The sequence below is a fragment of the Carettochelys insculpta genome, chromosome 5, assembly GCF_033958435.1.
Source record: "Carettochelys insculpta isolate YL-2023 chromosome 5, ASM3395843v1, whole genome shotgun sequence".
NCBI classification, from domain to species: Eukaryota; Metazoa; Chordata; order Testudines; family Carettochelyidae; genus Carettochelys; species Carettochelys insculpta.
Window position 1 is genome coordinate 90705029 of NC_134141.1, and position 20644 is coordinate 90725672.

Genomic DNA, 20644 nt, shown 5'->3' on the forward strand with positions numbered 1-20644 from the left:
CAGAGTGATGTCAGGCTTAGATTTTTGTTTTGTTCATCTGAGTACTGGCCATAGTCTGATTAAAATACTATGTTGTTTTGGAAAACAGATTATTCCACAGGTTTCAAAGTGTGTCTAGTAAAACAAACAAAAAACAAATAATGATTGAACCCTGAGGGAGGTAGAAATTTCAGTGTAGTGAGCTCATTGATGGTCTCTTTGATGCACAGTATCTTTTGAAAGAAGCTTGAAACTACTCTGCAGTTCCCCTTTATGAATATTACATTTTTTATGGCTTAATCCTGACAAGTTCTGGGCCCTGCCTTTCTTACTGGCTCTTGTATAATTTATTTCAGAAGATGAAGCTCAACTGTAACTTTCCATTGCTTCATTGTCTTTGAATATATTTAATTTAGTTTGCTTGGATTATTTGCATAAGAACCACTAACAAATCAGAGTTGCAAGCCCGTACATTATGGGTCATATCCTTAGCATGGATGGCATGTGCTTAGTGCAAGACCCAGGAGCTGGGAGAGTAGCAACAATTTTTCCACTCTTCCAATCCCAAGGATTGCCTGGTCCGGTATGGCCCCTAATGCTATGTACAACAGCTCCAGGGCTGTTGATATTGAAAGTGGCCATTAATGGGACATTCCATTGCCCTGTGAGTCTTAGAGCACAAGATAATCTGGCCAAGCCCACTCATATATGCCATGTATAGAGACCCAGGAGCAGGAAGTATAAAGTAATGTACACTGGTCCTCCAGCAACTGGGGATTCCTACTGCATAAAAAAGGGTGGAGACAGAAGAATGGCTTTTAGTTACTTTTCTGCTCAACTGCTCTTGGGACTTTCCTAAGCACTGCAAAACAGTCTGAAGAGGGGGTTGAGGATCTATCCCTATATCTGTCAATTTGATTATCATCATTCTCCATGTCTTTTGTTTGCTTTCTATGAAATATCATTAGATACATTTTGTGAAGGTAGATAGGTTTGTAGGACAGGAGGACATACCCTTAGATATTAAAATCTTAAAACGTATTGAAAATTTTTATCTAAAAGTACTTTTGCCCTTTTGGCTGCATGATGTTTTTACATCTACTTACACCTATTTTTAAAAGAATTATTGATATAGATTAAGTGCTAAGAATGTTCTCAGTGCTGTACATGATATAAATGTAGAGGGGTCCTCTGCCAAAGAATTTACAGTGCAGAAGGCAGACAAAAGAAGCGAATTGGTTGAAACTATAGTTACAAACAGAAAAATGAAACATATAAATTAACATGATTTGTTGTGGGAAGAGTCAACATTATTTTTGTATAGGGAATTCATGCATCAACAATTTACTAGAATTCTTTGTGGGAGATAACATGTGTAGACAAGGGATATAGGGTGTCTGGATTTCCAGAAAGCCCTTGACAAAATCCCTCTCCAAAGTATCCTAATCTGTCATGGGGTAAGGGGAAATGCCCTTTCATGTCTCAGAAATTGGTTAAAAGATAGAAAACAAAGGGTAGGAATAAATGGTCAGTTTTCAGACTGGAGAGAGGTAAATAGTGGTATTTATAATGTGAGGTGACAAAATTTGCAGTTGATACAAAAGTACTCAAGATAATTCAGTCCAGTGCAGATTGCAAAGAATTACAAAGGGATCCATATAAAACTGGGGGATGGGACAACAAAACGACATCTGAAATTCAGTATTAATAACAGCAAAGTACTGCACATTGGAAAACATAATCCTGACTATAGATATAAAATATAAAATTATGGAATCTAAATCAGCTGATAAAACTCAGAAAAGAGATCTTGGAGTCATTGCAAATAGTTCTCTGAATGTACAGTAGTAGTCAAAAAAGGTAACAGAATAATGGGAATCATTAGGAAATATATTGCCTTTATGTGAATCCATTATATGCTGACATCTTGAAGAGTGCAGGCAGATCTGGTCAAACATCTTGAAAAACCACATATATTAGAATTGGAAAAGGTATGAAAAAGAACAACAAAAATTATTAGGACAGGGTACAGAACAGCTTTCATGTGAGGAGACTGGGACTTGTCAGTTTGGAAAAGAGATGACAGGGGGATAGAGGTCTATTAAATCAGGACTAATATAGAGAAAGTAGATAAGGAGGTATTATTTACTTCTCATAACACAAGAACTAGGGGTCATCAGATGAAATTAATATGCAGTAGGTTTAAAACAAAAGCAAGTAATTCTTCACACAACATATAGTTAACTTGTGGAATTCCTTGCCAGAGTATGTTGTGAGGGCCAAGACTATAACAGTGTTCAAAAAAATCACAAAAAAATAAACAAGAACAAAAAACCCACCAACTTGATAATTTCATGGAGGATAAGTCCATCTATGGCTATGAGTCAGGGTGGACAGGGATGGTGTCCTTATCGACTGTTTGCCAGACGCTGGGAATGGGTGACACTATCTTGGATCTACGTATCACGGATTTATAGAAGTTAAAAACAGAAAAAACCTGTCGGAACAACCAACTGATTCATGTCCCTATCAATCAGTTTGAGACTGTATACTCTGTAGTAAGTTTCTACTGTATTGTAACATCAAGGTTTAGCTGTGACATAAGTCCACTTCTTCCACAGCCTAACAGGTCTCACTATCTGGAAGCTCTTTTGTGATACTCAGCCTTAATCAAAGGGTTTTGGAATTTTGTTTTGTAGGGCTTTTTGTTTGTGTATTTTTACTGTATCCCTACTATTTTACTGTAGTATTATCTTAGACTTTTTGTTGCACTTTTTTGGTAATCCAGTTGAGCGATATCATCCTAGAAATGAGTTTTGACAAATGAAAACAATACACCATGTGTTGTCATTCCAGAGACACAGCAGGGGCTGTTTCTTAGTTATGGAATTGATGTAAGAACCACTAGTTGAAATTCTTGGGTCTGTGTTATTTGGGAGATCAGAATATATGATAATTATCATCTCTTGTGGCCTTAAAATCTATGAATCTGCTTACCTGTTTCACAACATAACGCCTCACAGTATATAGCACAATAATTCAGTAACTCAATGGTCTTTTTAACTTTTTATCATATTGCTATGTCGCTGATAGCAAATCCGTCACTGTTTTTCAGTCCAGGGACTTAATTTGTCAGTGCCTGCTCCAAGTTTAAGCCAGTGCAGTGGAATTAAAATCAATTATACTGACGTTAAACTGGATGATCATATTGCTAATCCATTTTGGTTTCTTTGCATTAGTTTTGTATTGTCATTTTTGCTGTAACTCATGTTAGATTATACCATCTCAAAATTTCATTAATATTTTAGGCACATGTTAGACTATTAAAAATATATTATATAAGACTAGAACTGTCTTACATCAGCAAAATATCTAGTAAATAAATTAGCTCCCCTAGTTCAGAACCCTTTCTTTTTGATAGTGCCATGATTTTAGTTGTCAGTGACCATCCGTCCCATTTTGGCTGGGACAGTCCCATATTTCAGGTGTCAGGAAGGCATTCTGACTTATTTTAATATAGGGAATAATTATCCCTATTTACACCCCCAGGTGAGCTGCCCTTCCCCCAGGTCAGTGCAGCTTCAGCCATTGGCCGGAGAGCAGGTGGAGCACATACACACTGGCCACATGTGCAGGCAGCAACAGGAGAGAGAGCCACAGGGACTGTGCCATAGCTAAGGCAGGGCATCTTGGGGCAGGAGGGTAGTGTGTGTCCCCCACAATTTTTTAAGATTTTAATGAGCCCTGGGTAGCTGCCCCTCCATCCAGGGACACGATCCCCCAGGGTGGGGCTGCAGCCCTGTTCCAGCTCCCCGCAGTGTGGGGAGAAGCCAGGATCTGCATTAGCAGGGCTGCAACCCCATTCCTGGTGTCTGGAGGCATGGGGCAGCTGGGGAGGTCCCCTACAGGGCGGCATCCCCCTTCCCGGTGCCCAGTGGCATGCTTCATCTGGTGAACCCCCTCTCCCACTTCCACAAGGCAACCACTCCTGCAACTGGGGAGCTTCCCCCTGGGACAGCAGCCTGTTCAGGCACCCAGTGATATGTGGCAGCCAGGGACCAACACTTGTGTGGCAGCTGCAGCCAGGAGAATGCCCCACCCCATGGGTGTCCTGTATTTGGTGTAGGGAAATATCGTCACCTTAGTAGTAGTGATTTTTTCCCTAGGGAAAAATCCCATTAATTATTTGATTCTGAGACATTGTATTAAATACGTTACTAAGATCCAAACATATTATATCTATCAGTTTCTCTTTATCTACCAACTTTAAAATTCCGTCTTAAAAATTAATTGGTTTTTCTGGCAAGTGCTGTTTGTTTTACTTTCATGGTGCTTGTTGCTCATGGTTCCACTCTCCTCTAAATGCTTCCTGATTTTTCCTCATAATAATTGTTCCATTACTTTATCAAGAGTAGACCTTAGAATTATGGGACAATATTGACTAAGATCAGTTTTTTTCATGAAGATTATTCATGACTCATTCATTTTTTTCCAGTCTGAGTACTAGCCATCCCAATTTTTCATGCTTGAAAAAAAAAGATTGTTAGTAGATATGCATGCTGCTGCAAGTAACTCTAGCATGATACATGGCTCCAGTCCAATAAGGGGCCTTGTTTCTTCCCTCTCTTCCAGCCTCTTCCCCCACCCTTCTCCATGAGGCAGGAGCTTACAGCAGAGGCTTACCCTCTTGACTGTTCACACTCCATCACAGAACAGGGAACTGTAGGGTCTGTTCAGACAGCAGCCCACAGAATTAGCTCCCAAACTGCTCCTGACTTGCAGAACTGCATCCAGAAAAGAAAAGCTGCTCCACATCATGTTAGCTCCTTTAGAATCCAGCAAATCAATCCTTTAAAGACTCCAGACTGTAGCTTGAGGCACTATGCCCACAGCAGATGCCTATGAAGCTTGGAAAGATGAGTGCACCTAGCGTCTCTGAGTGGCAGAAAGGAGAGACTAGGAACAAAGAAACAGTGTCATTTCTGGGTTCCCTCAAGAGTAGACAGGAGTCAAGAAAGGAAGGAAGTGTTTTGGGAAAACTCAGGATACCTGTGGTCCCTTCCCTGCTCAGGTGGAAGCACTGTGGAACAGTTGCCATTAGGGATGGGGCTTCAGTTCAGCTTCAGTTCAGTTGCCACTAGGGATGGGACTTGTGTTCAGCTTCCTCCTCTTCTTCCTCCACACCTGTCTAAAACTAAAGTCCAGATCATGGAGTTTTTGCAACTTACCTTTCAGACTTTAAAAGGGAAAAAGGGAATGAGACTAAAGAGCAAACATAGCTCCTTTCATTGTGAAGGGGGAATTGCCAAACTCTAGCCACTGAATATCACTTAGAAGATGTCAGTTCAACCAGACAGCACTCAATAAGATTGTACCCAAGTTGGAGGGTGACATTTAGTGCATTGAATGAAGTATGCCACATGTTGGGATAGGCATGGGTAGAGAACTCAAAGTTCTTGCAAGGTATGTTGTGGAAGTATTGATCATTGTAGAAGATATGTCTGCAGGCTTTGCATCTGTTCTAACATGATCTGGGCCCGCTTTGAGTTGGTGTGTCCTGGCCTGTGGGGAGTTAGCTTCTGGTATTGAGCTTAGAGAGGCTGATGGCTGTTTGAAGTCAGAAGGGAAATTCAGGAAAAATTGTTGTAATAATATTTCCTGAGTCTGTTCTTCTGACCTTAAGTAGATATAAAGCAGTTGAGTTTACCAAAAGGTAGATCATGCCAAACTAGTCAGATTTCCTTCTTTGAGAAAATAACTGATATCTTGGACAAGGAAAAAGAAGTGGATCTAATACACTCGAACTTCAGTAAAGCATTTGATATGTACCCCAGGGGAAATTATTAAGCTATTAGAGAGGATGGGGATTAATACAAGTACTGTAAAATAAAGAAGGAACTGGCTAAAACAGAGAAAGACAGTGTTTTCTGCTGAAAGGTGAACAATTAGACTGGAGGACAGCAATTAGTGGAGCTCCTCCAGGATCAGTCAAAGCTTGGGACCAATCTTCTTCAATATTTTTATTAATGAGACTGGCAGAAGGAGTGTGCTAATGAAATTTACTAATGATACGAAGTTAGGAGGCATCATCAATGCAAGTTCCAGTGCAGTTTTCAAGTAAATCACAACCACATCACACAGTACTAAATCATGTCCAGAACCAGGATGTTGCAAGAGCCTGAGTCCACAATGCTTTCTTCAGCTGTAGCACCTGCGGTATAAGATGCGGTGATAACATCCCTAAACCTCACTTAAATGCTGACAAATATATAGCTGCAATCAGTCTGGCTTGTTAGCATTGTTGAAATAAGTGTAAGAATTATACAAATGTGTTTAGTATTTTAGACTTTATGGTATGATCATAAATTGCTTCATGCCTTAATCTCATGTATAACATCTGTAGATAATATTGTAAGATAGCAGTCAAATATTTGCCTTGTAACCCTCTGTAACTATGTGTATTGTCAGACAGCAGAGAGACATTAGCTAATTTAAAATGCTGATCTGATGCAGAATGTTCTCTCTCTTGGCCAAGAAGAAAGGTTTGTTGATCCAACCAACTGAACTATACTGATATTAAAGAGTACAAAAGATTTTGTTGTTTATACTCCTCCCACCAAATGAAGATGCATCTTTCCAGTGAATTCCTCCCATCAAATGAGTTTGCAGCTTAAAGTAGAAAAGGGGAAGGGGACCCCTAAATAGGAGGACTTGTATCTTTTTTGCTTCGTGGTTCCTGGAAGACAAGGATTACTAGGCATAAGCTAGGTTTGCCCTAGAAGACATGCAGGGCTTGCTTATAACAGAAGCTTTTGTTACTTTGGGAAGTGCACATAAGACCATAGCTCTGTGTATGTTTTTACTTGCTTTAATTACTCTGTTTTCTTTTCCTATATACAATAAAGCCTTGGTTATCCAGAACTTTAACTGGAAAACTTTGTTAACGGGCATTGTGGCACTGCTGTCTGATGTCTTCAGCAGGCGCTTCTATTCCTGTGAGCCTGCCTCTGGCATTGCCAGATGATGACATCAGCAGGTGCCTCCTTTCTCCTCAGCCTGTGTCTAGCACTGCTTGGTGACATCATCAGCAGGTGCCTCCTTCCCCTTCAGCCTGCCTCAGGGTGCTTAACCCTTTGCTTGAGTGTGACACGTTCAATTAACCAACACCTGGCATTTCCCATGAGTGCCAGATAACATAGATTTCACTGTAATATCTTTATAGAGTTTATTATGGCATTGGTTGCAAACATTGTCTTTGTTGTGACAGTTAAAGTGCAGTTGACTTGGGGTAAGTGACTGGTTCTTTAGGACTGGGATTGACCTGAATATTGCTTTGAAAGGAACCATCTTTCACAAAGGCAAACTTGCCTGGGAGGCAAGGCAGATCAGAGTACCCAAGGGGACTGTGCGTGGATCCATGTTAACTCTATTACAATATATGTAGATTTTACCCTTAATAACTGGTTGAAGGAATTTAAGTATAGCACTTGCCACCAATGGGGGTTTTGTTTCCTGGTTCTTTAAATTTTCCCCTGAGGTGAGTAGTCATGCTTTAGAGCCACTGCAGGCCAGCTTGACACCTAGCCATCTTTGTCTATAGTAACAAATAACTGTAGACTCAGCACTTTATTCCTGTTACTTCTGCTCCTCTGTTACACAGAGGTTGCACTTTTTCATCAGCATCTGAGGGCAATCTGAGAAACTGAGGCAATAAAATAAGGCAACACCAAGAGAACAAAAGCCAAAGTACTTGGTCAAAAATCATCCTTGTTCGCTATTTTGCAATATCTGATGATGAGTTCTCAGACCCTTTGGCTAACATACAATTGTATGGTAGATTGGTACGGTAATGAGATTTTCAGATATGCTACCACCAATTTTCTTTACTGGTCACTGAGGATCATTTGATTGCCAGAACGAATCTACAAGCTGAACTTGATATGGTAGATGCCACCTTAAGATCAATGGCCAGGCCATTGTGATGAGTGGAGCCACATTGCTTCAGAGGTCTTGTTTTTCATGGGAGGTTAACTGCACTGTGGAGGACTTGCCATTCTAAGGACCAGATTTATTTGGTTCCAAGGTGAACAATGTCCTTCATACCTGGAAGGATTCTCAAGCTGCACTTAGCTCTCTCGGGCTAGCTACCTTAGAAAAGAGATTGAGAACATATCTTCCTTAATAATTCACAAAAGAGTTAAACGCAAACTCCATAGTGAGGATGTGTTTTTATCTTCTTTGGAACATAGCTTCAAGTACCTTTTTTTAATGACAAATGACACACTACTGCTGCAAGCAGGGCTTTTAAAGATTGTTTTATGTTCCCATCAGATATCAATTGGATATTTCTCTTTGTGTGCTTCCCTGAAATGGTCAGTATAACCCAGGAACAGGTGCAAAGGGGTACCATTCCATCAAGGACTAATACTGCTCTTCACTGTTGAGATGGGGATCCTATAATTAAGGCCTCTGGAATCTGTGAGAAGCACAAATGCACATAAACTTGCTGAATCTCAGACCAGTCTTCAGAGCTTTCAGTCCATCTGAATGACTGACAATTCAGCCATGTTTTGTAGAAACAAATTGGCAGTCGTAAAAATTTTTCCCATTATTTTCAGAGACAGAAAGACTATGAAAGTGGTATAATTGGTATTGAATCCCTACAGCTGTGTACTAAGTTGTTTTGTAGAACAGCTTAGTGGACAAACTGAGCAAAGACGAGTCTCAAATCATGAATAAGAGACAAGGATTTGATCTTTCATGACACTTTTCAGGTAGAGGCCATCTTCAGGTGAAACTGCAATACACAGTAAGAAGTTTCTAGCCTTCTGTTCAAGAGAGGGTTTCAGCCCAGGCTTCCTCTTTGATGCTGTTTTAAATGTATGGTCAAAGACCCTAATTTATGCATACGTACCAGTTCTCTTGATCCCAAGAGTAGTGCAGAAGAACAGACTGGACTCAGCCAAAACTATATTAATTGCATCAGGATGGCTAAGACTATTTTGGTTCCTGAACATACTGAATTTGCTAGACTCTAAGCTGTCACCAACAGTGCATTGCTTCACTGCTAGCAAGTCACCATAAATGCAACATGTATATGGGTAAATATCTTGATGAAGCAAAGATACTTGTTTGTTGGATAATAGTTCTTCAAGATGTGTTGTATATGCCATCATTCTACTACTCATAATGCTTCTCCTGCGCTTCAGAGTCCGATATCCTTCAGATTACTTGGTGGAAAAGGAGCCAAGCGGTGGTTGGCTTACCCCATTCTGTATGTTCTTTGTCTTGAACATGAGGACACTGAGGCTATGTTTAAACTGCAGAGCTATTTTGGGATACTGAGGTAGCCCGAAATAGCTACTCCGCATCTATGAAACACGCCTGGCTTTTCAAAATATTTTTTGAAATACTGAGTGCATTGTTTCGGCATCCCTCTACACCTCATTGCAGGAGGAGTAAGGAATGCCTCAAAATAGCACAGTATTTTGACATTGCCTATTTTGCCTATTATTTGCCAAAATAACCTATTTTGAAATTAATCCAAAATAGGATTTGCAATTTGCATATCTTATTTCAAGTTAAGGATGCAGTGTAAACATAGCCTCAGTGTGCAGATGTAACCAGCAAGGAAGCTGCTTTCCAAAAAACCCCAGTCTCAGGCACTCGGGGCATTTGCTCATTATAAGTGTAATATACTTAATGATAACACATTTAAAAAAATCCAGTAGCTGTACACATAGGTAACTTTTATTTTCTATCCTGATAAAAAGTCAAATATAGAGACACTCACTGAAAAATTAAGATGCATGTATGCATGCATTAAGACAGTATGCAAGAGGTGCAGCTTTCAAGGATGTCTTTGACTGGCAACATTCTTTGAGATCCCAGGCCTAATATTAACTTCTGATTGTGCATCATGTTTCTCAAACTTGGCAGCGAGGTAGCTTCTGTGTAGTATGGCAATTAGCCAGAGACAAAAATGAGGAGTTTGAATTGACTGAGTCTCCCAGTTTTGGGATCAGTTGCTTGCACTTGGGGCAAGATATATAAAACAATCTGATAGAATTCTGGAATCATGGCTGCCTCATCACCTCAGCATCATGGAAAAGTGCCCTGTTTCCTTCAAAATCTGTCTAGAAATTCTGCCTTTAATTGGGAGATTTATTTCCAGGGAAGAATTATAAAACAGCCAACATTCTTTAGCTACAGCAAAAAAAAAAACAAAAAACTACCCCGGGGAGGTCCAGATGGCTTCTAAGATTGCAACAGGAACAGACCCAGAGACGCTAAACCTTGTCATTGAGGGAACAAACCCAGTTCAATAGGAAGGCAGACTTAAATGGATTAGTCACTTTTATTAGCTAAGAAGAAGTAAAACTGTTAAAGGCTTGCTTTTGTTATACTTCCAAGAAAAGCTAAAAAAATTCAGCAGTAATTATCTTACACAGTGCCACAACCATGATATGTATCCACCACGAAGGAGACGCAAAAAGATAGTGAATTTCCAAAGAAGCTACTACTAAAAATAAATTATCCACTGATCATGTTGGCTGAAAAGTCCTATCATTCTATCATTGGTCCACAGTGAGAAAAATAAATAGCATAGGTCACTGCATGAACAAATAGCAGGTGACTCAAAGCAGATATGCGTTAACTTCCCCCACTCCAGGTCTTCGCCTGTCTATTTATAGGACAAGACTTACATGGTTCTTATGGCACTGAGGAAAAGCAGGCAAGTCCCAAAATATTTCAGCATGTACAAAGAAGCAAGAGGAAGCAAATGCCCTATTTATTTCCCTAGACTGTCAATCTACTTTTACCTTTTCTCCCTTCCCATTCTACTTAGTCATATAGAAAATTGCCAGATCAAGAGAGATTTTTACATTCATAGCATCCGACTCGGTGAAGAACCTGTGATACCTGGATCTGGTGAACACGTCTACGTTCTCCCCTCCCTGGCTCATGCTAACTGTATGGTTTCTTCAGAAAAAGTGATTTCTGCAATCCAGGAAGACATTAGATGCCATGTGCTAAAACTTAATCTGGCAAAGTGAGAACAGTGCCATTCAAAGCCATATAAGTGGATGACAACATGGTTGCTGCTCTGTTGATATACTGTTGGATCTAAGAGCGAATTGTCCTCCAGCACTGAATGCTGGTATGTAGGTATCATCGGTCTCAGGGACCGTTTGTTACCCTAGTGTCTAAAGCAGGCCCACCGATAGGGGGAGCAAAGGGGTAATTAGCCCAAGTCTGGTGTTTTAAAGGGGCAGCTGCAGTGGCCAAAGCCCTGGATCCCTTTGAATTGCTGTGGTAGCACTGCTGCGTGTGGTTGGGAGTGGAGATGGAGTGCTGCAGTCTGGGCAGTGCTGAGGGCCAAATGCCTTAGGGCCCTGCCTCTTCTGCCCTTGGCCACGCCCCTTCTGAGGCATGGAGCTGGCCCCCTCCACCTTGCACCGGGGCTTGTGGTGCCTCTGAGTGCCACTGATCTAAAGGGTTAAAATAGACCACACCAGCCACTGCTGATAGGAAGTCTCTTCACAGTCGGGAGGGTAAAAGGATTGGGAAGCAGAGAGGCATGGCAGCTACCAAAAGTGAGTGAGCAGGCTGGAGGAAGGAGCTTCTGACTACAAGCTATCCTAAACTGTCCAAATACAATGCCCCAGGAAGGCTCACATGGAACAGCCAGTGGGCTGGCACTGCTGGCAGACAGGGTAGCCTGCCTGAGAGTGCTGCTGGCTAGGAGCTGCTTAGGTAAGCACTTCCCAACCACAGCCTGCCTCTGGCATTAGTTTCCAACTCCCTCCCAGACCCTGCACCTTCTTCTACATTCCCCTCCAGGCCACAACCCTCTTCTACATCTATACCCCTCCCAGACCCTATCTCCCAAGCACCTGCCCCAGGTCACAACCCCTTCCTTCACCCAAACTCCCTCTCTGACACCCCATTCTCTCCTGCAACCAATCTCTTACCCAAGCTGCCTTCTGCAATCAACCTCCATCCCAGACTCCACACCCACTCTATAGAAAAGTGTGGCCCTTGACCACTTAGTGTAATCTTGGAGTGGCCCTCCGAACAAAAATTATTGGCCTCCCCTGTGGTGGATGCACAACCCGTCAGTGCTTATTTAAACGAAATTACCATTTAAAGTTTGTCTGAACAAGGAGTACAGAGACAGGTGATGCCTCTCCCCTATTTAAATACAGGACTGTTCTCTTTCCTCACCCAGTATGATCAGTGCGAACACTGAGAATTTGGGTGCACAGGAAATGTAAGATCAGGTTCACCCACAGGTGCCGTGTTAAAAAAAGAAAAGAAAATTTTACACTAAAATTGGCTTAGAGATGAATGGGCTCTGATTTTTATCTCAGAATCATTTTCCTCTGGTGTTCTGAAGATGGATTGGGGGAAAGATTTTGAGCCCTCATCCTGCACACATTTGTGAATGTGAATAACTTTACACTTGTGAATAAATTCATTTCTTTAACTGGTATTACTAATTGCATAAAAACAAAGCAGCAGAAATGTTGCACTTTGAAGACTAACAAAATGATTTATTTGGTAATGAGCTTTCGTTGGACAGACCCACTTTTTATTAAGTGATGAGCTTTTGTGGACAGCTTTTTCTGTCCCATGAAAGCTCATCATCAAATAAATCATTTTGTTAGTCTTTAAAGTGCTACATTTCTGCTGCTTTGTTTTGTTGGAGTACAGACTAACATGGCTCTCTCTCTGTTACTATTTAACTGCATAAAGATACTCTTGTGTTTACAGGACTGATGCCTTCATTGATAGTTGCCGTTTTGAATGTTCAAAGTTTTCTACTGCAGAAAATATAAATAAATTAAGGTTAAAAATTGAGACAGTGCAATGAATAATTAAAGGGTGTTGTACTCTAGTTTATCTCCCACTAGAAATAATGAAAATTTGAGTTGTGCAAAATAATATGTGTAGAATATTCATTTGTGATATTACTTTCCTTTGCCAAGATGCATGGAAAAGCTTTATGTGTGGGGAGGTGGGGCAGAGAAAATCCTAAAACAAAAGCGTTGGCAAATTTTACAGGCATGTTAGAAATTTTTTTTAAATGTTGGCATAGAAATTCTTTTAAAATCCTACCTTATTCACGTGTGAAATTAAAGTAAAAAGCATCTGTCGTATTTTATTCACACTAACTGAATAAACTTGAACAATCATATTTAGCAAACTATAGAGCTTTCTAACAAAGGAACTCTGTCTGACTTTTGGCTTCCTTTATATTATTTGTTCCACTGCATTAAAATATTATTTTTGAATACGGGCATACTTTTAAAAAAAAAAAAAAACAGCAGTGATTATAAAAAAGCAAACATTAACTTTTTCAAGAATGATCTTTGCTGAAATGTGATTTAGTCAGACTAAATCCTACTCATGCATTCGATCAGAGACCTTTGGCTTCATACATATTTTGTCATTCACCTCACCTCTTATTGGCATGCTAAAAGACCATATACAGTTTTTATCACAGTATCTATTTCTTTGCCCAGCTAGAAGAATATAGATTATGGACCTAATCCTGCAAACACTTAAGCATACCTTTGCACACTTGGGACTTGTCTATACTTGAAATGATACAGCAGCAAAGCTGAAGCACTTCAGTGTAAGATACTACTTAAGTTGATGGAAGGAGTTCATATCTCTGAGCGATGGCAACTGGATTGATGGTGGAATTCTTCTGTCAACATCAGTGTCTACACAGGGGGTTAGGTCATCTTAGCCAAGTTGCTCAGAAATGTGAATTTTTCATACCCCATAGTGATGTAGCTGGTTCAACCTATTTTTTTTAAATGTAGACCAAGCCTTAAATATATCCACAAAAGACAGTGGAATACTGCCATTTATAAGGTTGTACAAGTGCTTCACTTGGTAGGATCAGTGCATAGACCCTGAAGGGTTCCACTATATTTCTTTTATTGGTGTCTTGTTTTGCTTTTTATTCTACATTGGGAAGTAGTTATGTTTTCAATAGAACAAATAGGCTTAGAATAGAAATGAAAATCAGTCTTGTGTGGCTCAGAAATTATTTAAATTTTAAAGATAATATTAAATCCATTTAATTGTCTAAAATGAGTATTTTTGTTAATTAATATTAACTCATGAGAAATTATTCTGATCTCTTAATTCCCTCCTAATTTATAATTTTTCACTATGGGTGTACTATATCACTGTTTGTTTATTTGCAACCTTATCTGTTTCACACACCCAATGCTGTTAAAACTAAGAACTAAATACATGATATCATAACTGTGATTAACAGTCAATAGAGTTCCTAATTCCTTTGGTCCTTTATGTTGAACAGTTCAGGCCGTGGTACTTGCCTTGATAATGAGCCTCCCAAGCGTGACTTTCTTTATCCTGCTGTGGCCCCAGGTCAGGTGTATGATGCTGATGAACAGTGTCGCTTCCAGTATGGAGCAACATCACGTCAATGTAAATATGGGGTAAGAAGTCTTAATCCTTATGCTCAGTGTTCTGATTAGTCATTTGTATTTATTCTTTCATGACAAACAATTTAGTTAGATGCAATATTGAGTTACACAGTTTTCCTAAAGTAATCCACGCAGTACAGTGTGTATAAAAATAAAGAGCAGGAAGTTTTAATCCTTATGCTGCATCTTTTGCTTGAGTCATTTGTATATACTATATTCCCAAATGTTTGGGTAATAATGCATGTATGCAGTGTTGTAGCTGTGTCAGTCCCAGGATATTAGAAAGCGATATCCTTTATTGGACCAACTTCTGTAGGTGAGAAAGAAGAGCTTTCAAGCTTACACAGAGCCTGACCTTAAGAAGAGTTCTCTGTAAGCTCGAAAGTGTGTCTCTCTTTATGTTAATTAATTGAATAAATATTGTTTAAGTAAGGCATGCAAAATAGCTCACAAAGCTCAGTACTGCTTTCTTTGAAGTCAACTGGAAAACTGCTATTGACTTCCAGGGGGAACAGACTCAGGTTCCAATATGTCAGATCTTGAAATATGAAGTTTGTGATGCAGGCTTTCATTTTTAATTTACATTTACATTTTGCGGTCATTTTCTACTTGTTCTTTTTTGCCAGACTGTCTGTTTCAGTTCATATTTGCTGGCATTCAGGTTGTTTCACACACTGATCAAATCTCTTACTAAGAAAAGGCAAGAACATAGAGTAATAAGAAACTAAATGGCCAGAAAGGACACAAAAGTAGCTGCTGATGAGAATGGTAGAGAGTGAAAGATTTATTCTCCCGCCACCAAATTTCAGTTGCATTTAGAATAGAGATAGCAATAGCTATTTGGGCATTACTGTTTTATACAGTTCATTAAAAATATATTAAAATATTGTTTTAAAGAAAATCTTGCAGCCCAAGATTACATCTGTTAAATGATGTTATTGTCAGTGATAGTCAATATATATTCAATATCTTTAGATTAAATCTGAATAAAACTAAAAAAGTCTATTTTATAATTTATATTTTAAATTTGTCATCATATATGAAAGAAAATTAAAATGATTAGACAATTCAAATAACATCATGTAATCATAACATTTGCAATAATCACTTCTGATAGAGCTAAAATACAGAGAGAGTTCATTTTGAATAATCCTTGGGTGATAAATCAGTATTAATCTTGGGATGGATCCTAGGCTGATCATATAGGGCATTGGAAGCAGGGCAACAATGCTACACTGGATGGCGTGGAGGGCTGATGTTCTGCCCCTTTCAAGGGCATGCCCTTCTGCCTGATGCTCTGCCCCTTCAAGAGCATGGAGCCACTACTTCCCCCACCTTGGCTGGGTGCCTGCAGGGGTTGTCAGGCTCCCTGTAAATAATACTTGAAAGATGCATGACTTTAACTGTGGGTTTTGCGGTTTAAAATAATTCATAGCTTTATTACTGGTTTGCATCTAGTCGTAGAACTGGGCCACAGATAGTTTGGTCAGTGGCTAAAACCTCAGACATTTTTATGGAGGTTAGCACTTTATGCATATGGTTGGTTTTGTGTGGTGCATTTTATTATCTGTGAAGATGTTGACTGCTAATGTGGACTTACGGATAGTGCTTAGTCATTCTTTAGTATACTAATTGCCTCTTTGGCTGCTGCTCCTTTAAAGGTTCAAATGCCTACTTCTGTTGAAATCAGCAGGAGCCATCTATGCACGTCTAAGAACAGAGTTTTGTCCATACTTCAGGGAATGTACTTCAGCAGGGACTCATCTTTCTCTTGTTGGTCATGATGCAATATGTGTAACTAAACTTTCCAGTCAGTTTTTCAGCTAAGATACCATGAAACTCAAATGTCACAGTTCTTGTTTGCATTTTGTTCGTGTATGTCTGAGGGGAGATGAAGTTCAGTTCATGCAAACTGCAGTAGAAAGCATGTACACTGCCTTATAACAGACAGCCAGAGTGCACATTCTCACATTGGAGTGATCCTGCTACTTTCAACAGCATACCTAAGATCCCATGGGCACTCATACATTACATTGGAACTCAAGAACACTCAGGTTTCCTACCAAATAGACTTTCCAGCAGTGGCTGGATTAACTGTGCCTCTGCTGTTTTTGGGGAGCCAGTTGTGAGGCATGAACCTGATTGTCATCAGTAGAAATTACTGGAGCATTTAATAAGGGGCATTGATACTCATGCCTTAACAGATGCACCTTCCCTGAGAAACCAGTTCTCTGCCTTCTGTTGTCCATTCCCATTATGTTTCCTACCTTGAGTAGATCGCAGTGCAAGGGAAAGCTGAGGCCTATATGTGGCTTGCCTGAATTTTAAGAACAGAACTTAATCTGGCAGCTGGTCTCACTGTACAGTATCAGAATATGTAAACTAAAAAGGAAATGACCAAATCCAGAAAAAAAAAAAGGTGGGGAAGAATGACTGGGCAGCAATTTTTCCTAGTTCTATGTACTTCTTTCAATGGAAATTAAAACTACAAAAGGATTCAAGTTACAGTAGAAGTCATAGTGGGATACTCTAAATATTCAGGGGGCATAAAAGTAATGTATTGTCACACATTTACTTATGTATGTTTTATATTTATATATTTAGAAATGCTCCTGAAGTAGCATGACCTACAACTTGTGGTGAATGAAGTGTTCCTTGTTGTATACAAGTAACCTACCCCATCTAAATGATGTTGACAAGATACTCTGTTAGCCTAACTTGAGGTCTTCTTGAGAGTGGAAATAAATGTGAGAAAACAAGAGCACATTTTAAGGGGATGCTTTGGAAAAAAAAAAAAAAAAAGAAAAATAGAGAGAGAGAGAAATTGTCCAAGGTCTTCACCTGAATAACAGACAATTTGAACCTTCTCTTCATTCCCTCACGCGTTGACATTATGAGATATACTCTGAATTATGTTTTCATAAGTTCCTATTGAATTCTTTCTAATTCATTAAATTGTGACCTTGTTTTCCGCTTGATTCCTATCACACTGAAGTCACATTTTACCTGTAACACTTGTGTTTTTTAGAAGAGCCCAAATTATTCTGCTGGGCCCCGATTTAATATTTTTTGTATCTACTTCATAAATCTATGTTAAAGAGAAGAGTGAGGGGGATTTGATAGCAGTCTTCGACTGCTTGAATGAGGGTTCCAAAGAGGATGGAGCTAGGCTGTTATCAGTGGTTGCAGATGATAGAACAAGGAACAGTGGTGCCTAGTTGCAATAGTGGAGGTCAAAGTTGGATATTAGGGGGAAAAATTACTAGGAGGATAGTGAAGCACTGGAATGGGTTACCTAGAGAAGTGGTGGAATCACTATCCATAGAGGTTTTTAAGGCCTGGCTTGACAAAGCCCTTTCTTGAATGATTTAGTTATGGTTGGTCCTACTTTGTGCAGGGTGTTGGACCAGATGACCTCCTGAGATCTCTTCCCACCTTAATCTCCTAGCATGCTGTAAAAGTTTTTTTTGTAGACTGAGAGGCAGCCTGAGCTTTTAACATTCTATTTTATCATTGTAGGCTCCCTAAAATCTATTATTTTTAAGGTGAGAGTGTCTTGGTTATTAAGTGCAAAATATTGTATCAGGAAGGGTCCCATCATGCAGGGTTTTCCAATTCAAAATTATTGAATTCTGTTACAGTTTTGCTTTCAAAACTAGTTTGGACCATTGTTCTGTTCTTGACGTGTACTTACATCTTTTAAGATTAGAATAGAGTCTAAAAAAGAGGACCATAGACTTGACTTTTTCTGATGCTTTTTATTCTTTTCCATCTTTTCCCTTACAGACTCCCATTAAGGCAACATCATCCACCACCTTGATACAACTCCCACTTTCACCACCAAACATTTCTGGCTACGTCTACTCTTAGAAGCATCTGTCGACAGTAACGTCTGTTGGCACAGTTGTGTCGACAGAAACAGACAGAGTGCATCTACACACGAAAGGAGACCAACAGAGCAATCCACTCTGCTGACAGAATCTCTGATCAGAAGCTCTGCAGACAGGGCAGCTCCATGAATTTGAAGCCCCTTCTGTCAACAGAAGTGTCTACAATGCACTTCAGTCAACAGAACTCTGTCGAAAGAGTGTTATTTCTCAATTTTTTGAGAGATAACACTGTCAAGGCAAAAGCAGAGTTCTGTTGAGACTCTGTTGGCAGAATGCTTTATGTGTGTAGATGCTCCCTGAGTTAAGTTGACGGAAGGCACCTTCTGTTGACAAAACTCTGTAGTATAGACACAGCTTCTGTGTCCATCTCTCCTTACCTTTAAAGATGTACACCCAAGCACACAGACGTTAAATGTAGGTTATACCACTAAGGCATATAGGCCCTGTAATTCAATTTTAGGGGAGCCAGTAGCGAAACAGGGTGGGGGTCATAGAAGGGTAGAAGATTACAAAGTGGATTTGGAGCCATAAATGACAGTTCAGAGGCTATGAGGTGATTGAGACAGGAATAAGAAATACTGTATGGGTCTGAAAGAAAAGGTGTTTGTCTCAGTCTGACTTATTGTGTGGAACCTCTGTAGTTTTGGAAAGGTTCAGATAAGCACTCAATATTTAGTCAAATGAGATGGTAATGTAACATCCATACATCATCTAAGTTTAAGAAGGACACTTCACATTCCTTCATCATGTTTTGATTTATAACATGCTGCACAACTTAATGAGCATTTATGGAAATAGAGCATTAAAATATTAACTTTTGGGTGCTTATCTGAACTGAGCAAAACCTCCGAACTGTCTGAGGTTCACCCACAATTCATAATCACCCTCATAATTCTAAACATGTTGGAAGTAATATTTTTGTAGTGAGGGTGATAAGCCAGCCAGAATTTTTTGCAATTCTCAATCATGTCATAATTCAAGAAAAATATTTTAATGCTCTATTTCAACAAATGCTCATCAAAGGGTGCAGCATATTATGGATTATTATATTCTGAAAGAATGTGAAGTCCCAATTTTTTAAAAAAATTTTATTAAAGAAGCTCAAATCCCAACTGTATCATTAATTCATGTTTGGAGTCAATGTATTTCTCATTTTATTTTTCTGAAAATTTTGGGGTTTAAAAAAACTAAATTCTATAGTGAATATTATTTCGAAACTTTCGTTTGAGTCTAGATTTTGCAAGCAGCACAACAAGTTGATCTTTCTCATATTATTGAGTTTATTATTGAGTTTTCATTGCGCTACAGTGTTATCATCATTGTATCATTATTAATATGTAGGATGTTTATTTGTTTCATAATTTAAAAATGTCTGTATGTAACTCTGTATGACATACAGAAAGCGGCTCCTTCATTTATAGCATGTAGGCAAAAGGAAGATAATTTGATTTGCTGTTTTTTTTCTCTAGATGGGTTCAGCTTTGTTTAATTTACTGCAAATACAACCATCCGAATTCCAAACTGAAGTCATGGAGCCCTAAGATACACCGTTACAGGTTGTCATCTATCTTGTCTTAATCTTGTGAAAGGCCTCAACTTCAGTTTATGTTTCCTGGATTTTTAAAACATTTTCCATTGTTTTCTTTACAAATTAATAGGTATTACATCCAGAAATTCAGTGACTGACTTTGAGCTCATTGATCAACTTTTAGATTGTTTCCTTCTTTTACCATGATCCTTTTTTGTGCAACAGGATTAGGATCTATTTGAAGTTGGGAAAAAGATATAGTGTCCTCATTTGATGTCCAGAAAGGAGCAGGGCTATTGGGTTAACTTATGTAGATTTTTTTGTTTTTGTTTTGTGTGATAAAACATCAGTATCCTTTTTAATAGTGGCTCTGGCCCTGACCTTTCCAGGGTAGAGCTTTCAGATGGTTTTCAGACTGGCTTATTGGAAACAGCTGTTTAGAGATGTTACTGATAGGGTAATGGTAACAAGGAGAGTGTCTCAAATCCGTAATCAAAGAGTAAAGTTAGTGCCCGGTTTAGGGTTGCCCTGGAGTGCAGAATGCTTTGTGAACCATAAAAATTCTTTAAAGCCTTTCTTTCTAATTTTTCCAAACTTCTTTGAAAATAAAGAACAACCTGAATCAGATTTATCCCCGGTGTAATTCCAATTTCATTCAGTAGAGTTACATTACAGGTATCTGTCTTTTAACTTCTGTTTTTTTGAATTAGCATGCTGGGGGAAACAAATACTTTTTACAACTCTTGTAATATCTAAAAGAATAGACAGAAATTTTT

At 39.2% G+C, this 20644-nt stretch overlaps 1 protein-coding gene across 3 annotated transcripts in view; it reads left to right on the forward strand.

Annotated features, from left to right (window-relative positions):
* ADAMTS6 (ADAM metallopeptidase with thrombospondin type 1 motif 6) overlaps nucleotides 1-20644 on the forward strand; it is a 253068-nt gene that overhangs the window by 124234 nt on the left and 108190 nt on the right. For 2 of the 3 annotated variants that reach the window (XM_074995514.1, XM_074995516.1), the window contains one exon: nucleotides 14321-14462. The exons of the other annotated variant lie outside the window; for it this stretch is intronic. In XM_074995514.1, coding sequence (XP_074851615.1) covers nucleotides 14321-14462 — 142 coding nt within the window. The remainder of the gene's footprint in view (nucleotides 1-14320; nucleotides 14463-20644) is intronic. 3 annotated transcript variants of the gene reach the window in all.